The sequence below is a fragment of the Agelaius phoeniceus genome, chromosome 11 (genome assembly GCF_051311805.1).
Source record: "Agelaius phoeniceus isolate bAgePho1 chromosome 11, bAgePho1.hap1, whole genome shotgun sequence".
Taxonomy (NCBI): Eukaryota; Metazoa; Chordata; class Aves; order Passeriformes; family Icteridae; genus Agelaius; species Agelaius phoeniceus.
In genome coordinates this window covers 12,539,188-12,545,187 of record NC_135275.1, presented here as the reverse complement: position 1 = coordinate 12,545,187, position 6,000 = coordinate 12,539,188, and the positions used below count along the sequence as shown (strand labels likewise).

The following is a 6,000-nucleotide window of genomic DNA, read 5'->3' as shown; positions in this document are numbered from 1 at the left end:
GCTGGTAAAAGAAAACTTTATTTTTTAAAGATAGGAAAGCAAGATCAAAACAATCTTTGTTTTATTGATGCTATGGCAAAAATAGTGGATGTTTAATACCTGCCGATGATGTTCTTGCTGGAGAATAGAAAAACTGCAAGAGAAAACATGAAAAACATCCAGTTTATACACACACTAAATGCAGAGAAAATATGTATTCAGCATCCACAGTACATCAGCCCTGCCAGCCCAATCTCTCAGAAGACTGGCCCCAGAGCAGGAAAAAGCTAAGGAAAAATAAAAAACAAAAAAAGCAGCCTAATTTGTGTGACTTTGGTGTGTGTGCTGGGCTCCTGCTGACCCCACACTCCAGGGATTCACGCCCTCCTCTCTAGGAATGTCTCCCCACACCTGCCACAGCCACCGAGCTCACTGGGGAAGGTCCCCCTGGGAGGAGGGTGCTGAGGTGATCGGCTGCTGCCCTGGGCTTCCTCTCCTGGTGCTTCACTCTGGGACCCTGCAGAGACTACAGTGCACTTTGGAGGTACCCAGAGTTACAGGGTGACACAGCTTTAAAGACCAGGATCAGGAGCTGGAAAAGAAGATGCCCCTGTGGCATGCAGAGCCTGCAGAGACACAACTGCAGCATTATCTCAGCATCGTGCACTTCCTCCCAAGCACTTGTGCTGTCACCCTGTTATGTCCCATGAGAGGAAGGGCCAGGAGGTCCAAGGGGTAGAAGTGAAGCTGCCCTAGCCCTGGTTGGTTCCCATGGACCCCAATGAGTGGCAGAAGAGTCAGGCAGGTATCTACCTCTCTGTGTTTGCAGCGTGGCAGGCTCAGCTCCTGTGCGTCTGACCAGCAGCTCTGAGCAGTTTGAAAGGTGATGAGTAAAATCAAATGGTTTAAAACAATTTAACATGAGCCACCCAGGAAAGGGGCTGATGAGCATCTGCAGCTCCTTTGGTGGGTGTTAACAACCACACCTCAGGAACCCCACAGCCACACATGCACTGCATTGCTGGCACATTGTGATGCTATTTTGCACCACATCCCCCCAGCACAGCCACAGTTTTACCCACTGCTCCCAAAGCTGCCTGCTCCACGCACCCACATCACCCCCAAAAACACAGGCAAAACACCAGCTTTAGCAAAAATGTTTAATCTCTCCTTGATGCATGTGTTTATTTACAAGTACTAAATCTGAAGAACATTAAAATAGGAAATAGCAGGATATTTACACGATCAAAGGGCGCTTGACCAGCCACGCTGGCCTGTTGCTTCAAGTCTGAAACAATCACAGAAAGGGAATCAGGACTCCAGAGTGTGATTCTTTTTTTTCCCCATTTAATTTTCTAAAACTACCAGAATTCTCTGCCTCTTTCCGGGCCCACCTTGGGTTTCCCCTGCTTCCTTAAAGGACAGCTTGTTGTGCGCTTTGGTCGGGAGCAGGTGAGCCTGCAGGGTCCCCACCTATCCCCCTGCTCCCTGTCCCCAGGCTGGGTGTGACATGGGGCTCCTGCTAGGGGGGACACTGCCAGGCAGGACTGCACATGTTTTAACCCCAAACTGAAGGAAAAGGCAATAAGAGCAGGGAGGGACCCCTTTGCTTGCAGTGGTGGGGGATCAACCTGCACGGTGCAGCTGCCTCTGGAAATGCAGGCTCACAACAAGGGGTGCTTCTCCATCTCACCCCATTCTGGGGCATGGGCAGGAAGAGGGGTCTTGTGGATGCTTCCCAGCTTCTCCACACCTTTTCCCCTTTCGAGGCAGGGTCTGACAGGGCCAGTTCTGACCCCACCAGGCTGGTCAAGGGAGGGTGGGCAGCTGCCTGGCACAATTAAGGACGCTGGGCATCATGCGAAAGGCAAAGGTAGCACCAAGAAGCACCAGAGGCTGCGGGCAGCACTGCAGTGCCCACCCCACTGACCAGCACCCTCCCTGTTAGGGGCAGCAAGGGGACTCCCGAGCAGTGAGGAGCTGCTGGGGCACCCTTCAGCTGAGCAAACCACAGACACCCCAAAGCTCTCCAGGAGGAAGCCAATGGGAACTCATCCCAAGGATCACAGGCAGTCAGCATCACCAGGGGGCTGGAAGTCAGGTCACAGCACAAGGGGAGCCCAGAAAGCAGAACCACACCATGGCACTGCCAGCCTGCCCAGCATGAACCCCCCCAGGAGCCTCTCTGCTGCCCAAATCCATCTCAGACCCACCATGGTCAAAAAACTCATCTGTCCCTCCAGGCTGGCTGAGGGACACCCACAGCACTGGTGATGGGAAAGCTACAGGCTAATAGACCTCAGCAATTAACAGTGCTTCCAGCCCTCTGTGTCAAAAAGGAAATTTTCAGGGAGGTGTTCTTAGAAACACATCTCCATCCCCTCTCAACCACCACAAAACCCATGTGCTTGGCTGCCCCAACAGCAACCAAAGCTCCCCAAGACACTCTTACCAGTGCAACAGGCAGAACCCTCTCCAGTCCTGGACAGAGACCCCAAAGGCATCGCTCCCCTTCCATCACACCGCAGCGATCACCGATGCATTGCCACCATCCTCCGCGCCATTTCCAGGACCTCCACCAGCACCAGGCAGCCAGCAACGCCACAAGGAAGAAGTTTTGCACCAAAGGGAACTGCAGGCACCCCTCCACCCCACCACAGCAGCAGTGAATCCTACAAAGGGACCCCAGAGGGTTCTGTCCCACCAGAGCACCCAGAGAGATGCTGGCAGCCAGCAGTGGCCCCAGCACAGGGCACACAGCTGTCCTTTAAGGCTCTCCAAGTACCACATTTGAGATGTGAACCTCTAAAGTCTTTCTTTTTGCTGTTTCTTTTCTTTTTTTCTTTTGGACGAGAAAGTGGCAAAATAATTTCAAATTAAAAAAAAAAAAAGGTAACAGGTCTAAACAAACCTCTAATATTCAATACTCGCAGTTTCTTTGTTTTATGGGTTTTTTTCTTCTGTTTCTTAAAAAGATCAACTCAGACTAAAATCTAGCACAGTCATGCAACAGCCCACAGCTCTCAGAAATCCAGCGACAGCTCAGGGTTCGTAGGTTTGGGAAACAACTATAAATTCTTTTTCAAACAGTTTTGCTGTTGTGGTTGGATTCTTTTGTCATCTTTTTTTTTTTTCTTTTCTTTTTTTTAATCAGCATCTTCTCTCCTTTCCCTCCTTATTAAAACAAAACAAAACCAAACAAAATTACAACATAATGAGAGATGTGCAGGCTTCAAACGGTTGTTCTGCATGGTGAGAAAGGCTTGGAAGTTCCTTCCACACCATTTGGTATCCTTTTTTAATTTTTTTTTAATTTTTTTTTGCAGTGGTTGTTTGTTTTGTTTTAACTGGCTGTGTAAATTCATCTCATTTTTATATTGGTTCAATTCTCCTTCAGTTAACTATACAGCACCCCACTGGGGCATGAGAATTAGATTGTAACCACATATATATATATACACACTTTTATTATTTTTTTTAATTAAAAACTTCATTATTTCTCCCTCTCCCCGCCCTTAACTTGCAATTTAAGGGAATGGACAGAAATCAGCTGGGCTTCTCTCCACTTGGATTTTGACAGCCATCCGCTCCTGGCAGAGTGTGGCCCCATGTGCTGTGGCCTGGGCAGTGACAGGAGCTCTCAGTACAGAAAAGGAAAGGGTTTTGCTCTTTTTTTTTGGAAGTTTTTGGTCACCTGCTGCCCTTCAGGGCAGCATTCAGCACCTTTTCATCTCTGGAAAGCACAAACCCACAAGGAACTGACATTTCCAAGGGGGAAGCTGAGGGAGAGACCTCAGGTCCCCAGCGAAGCCCCTTCAGGGCAGAGGCAGCGGAGGGGAGACAGGGTGACAGCAAGGAGAGAAAGGGGGAGAAAGAAGGAAAAGACAGAGAAAGAAAGGTCAGTCTTGGGTGGAAGGTCCTGCACACGTTTGGGCTCCCCAGGTGAAAGAGCAGGTGACATCCCCATGGCACCCAGAACCCCAGTCCCTGCATGGGCTGGGAACCCAGTGGGGTTTGCCAGGGGGATCCCAGTCAGGAGTGCAGAGGAGCTGCCTCCCCCTTCACTGGGGATCTGGTCTCTTCCCCTGCATCAGCACAAAAAGATGATGGTCAAAAATAAACGTAAAGGGGCTTTGTTAAGGCGGCTCCAGTGCCAAAGAATCTGACACAAAAAGCCAGGCTGGCTCTCCATCAACCCTCCTGACAGCCCCCAAGGCCCCACAGCCATCCTCCACCCCACATCATCCCAGGACAGGCAGGAGCAGGCAGCACTGCCCAGACCACCCCATGGCCACCGAACCGGGAAAACAAGGACAAGCTCAACAAAACACCAACCATCCCTCAGCAATCACCCAGAAAAAGAAAAACCAGCCTTGGGATCTCCCTTCCTCTCTGATTTTGACCTCCAGAACCACTCAGCAGCATTAAAATAACAGCATCTATCCAGCTAACAAAACTCCCAACTTTTTTTTCTTCAATTTTTTTTTCGCACTAAACAACATTCAAATAAAACATGGCACAGGACATATTTTAGAAATATCAAAGCTCCCTTTCCTGCCCACCCCTAAAGCCCCAACCCCAAATCTCCCCAGCATCAGTCCTTTAGCTTATCTCTTAAAATCGTTTTTTGTTAGTTTGTTGCAAAAAATTCGGAATATTTTTTTCCCCTCCCATTTTTTGTTATAATTTTTTTCCCTTTAAATTAAAAATTTTGTTTGTCTCGTGTAAATTGTGCAAATATAGCAGTTAACACTAGTGGCAGAAGGCCAGAGAGAGAGAGAGAAGGGGGCAGAGACAGAAAAAGAGAGAGGAGGAGGAGGAGAGGGGGTGGACAGCTGGGGGGAAGGAAGGGAGAGCAAGTCAAGTACAGTAAAAATAGGAGCCCACCCACCCTCCCTTCACCAAAGTAACAACAACATCCAAACGCCTTCCTAGGAAGCCCCGCGGTCCCGACCCTCCTTCCGTGCGGGCTCAGGGGCTCTGCCCGGGCCAGGGGTGCCCAGCAGGTCCGTGGGGCAGGCCAGCCCCTTCTCCTCCACCCGCGTGGCCTCTCTGCAAGGTCCCTGCTGCCTGCCGTGGGGCTGGGGCTTTGTCTGTGGGTCAGGGAGTTCCGTGGACGCTGCTGCTGCTGCTGCCCTCGGGGTTTGTGGTTTGTTCGCTAAGCGCGAGGTTTCTCTGGGTGTCCGTGGGGAGCTCCCGCGGGCCCGGCCGGTCCCAGCCCCAAAGTCTTGTGCCCGCGGCTGCCGCTGGCCGGTCCTTCCTCCCTCCCTCCCTCTGTCCATCCGTCCATCTGTCCGTCCGTCCTGCCGCCCCGCTGCCGGACGCTGGCGCTGCCGCCGCCTTCTCAGCTGCTTAAGGCCATTGTGTCGATCGCCTGCTCCAGCTTGCTCCGCAGTCGCTGCCTCCGGGCCTGCTCATCCTTCTCCAACGCAGCTAAAATCTGGGGAGAGACGGAAGGAGACAGTGAGGAGGTGCCCTCCTACCCAAAGCGGCTCCTTGTGGCACTCTGACTCTTTGATGGCATCAGGACATGGGGATGTGGCCCCACGGGAAGTGCTCTTGTACCCCAACAGGGCCAGAGGAAGTGCAAGGTGAAAGACGCCACTGTGAGTGGTGCATCCACAAATCGAGCCCACTGGGACTCCCAAAGGGTCTGCAGTGACACCAGGGACCTGCCTGACACTAATGAGGAGCCAACTTGCAATGGGGAAATGAAGAAAACACAAACACGTTTGTTTGTTTGTTTGTTTGTGAACCCCAAATCCAAGCCAATGACACCTTCCCACCATGTCTGTGACTCCAACAATCCTGTAACGCCTCAGGGAAGCAGGGGTTGTGTTTCAGAGACCACAATCAAACCATGAACTGGTTCCACATGCACAAAAACACCAAATCCACAAGGCTTCAGCTGCCACCAGTGTTAAAACCTGTCTCATTTCATCCCAACTGGGGGACAGTGGGGTGATGGAAGGAGACATCAGACAGATGCACCAGCAAAGCCTGGGAGCCCCCAGTCCTGTT

The 6,000-nt window shown here is 51.2% G+C and overlaps 1 protein-coding gene across 2 annotated transcripts in view; it reads right to left on the bottom strand.

The window, feature by feature from the left end:
• Positions 1–1,125: 1,125 nt before the first annotated feature.
• The window catches only part of PLXNA1 (plexin A1), a 115,581-nt gene continuing 110,706 nt past the window's right edge, over positions 1,126–6,000 (bottom strand). For both annotated transcript variants that reach the window (XM_077184814.1, XM_077184815.1), the window contains exon 32: positions 1,126–5,419. In XM_077184814.1, the coding sequence (XP_077040929.1) occupies positions 5,324–5,419 (96 nt within the window). In that variant the 3' untranslated portion in view covers positions 1,126–5,323. The remainder of the gene's footprint in view (positions 5,420–6,000) is intronic.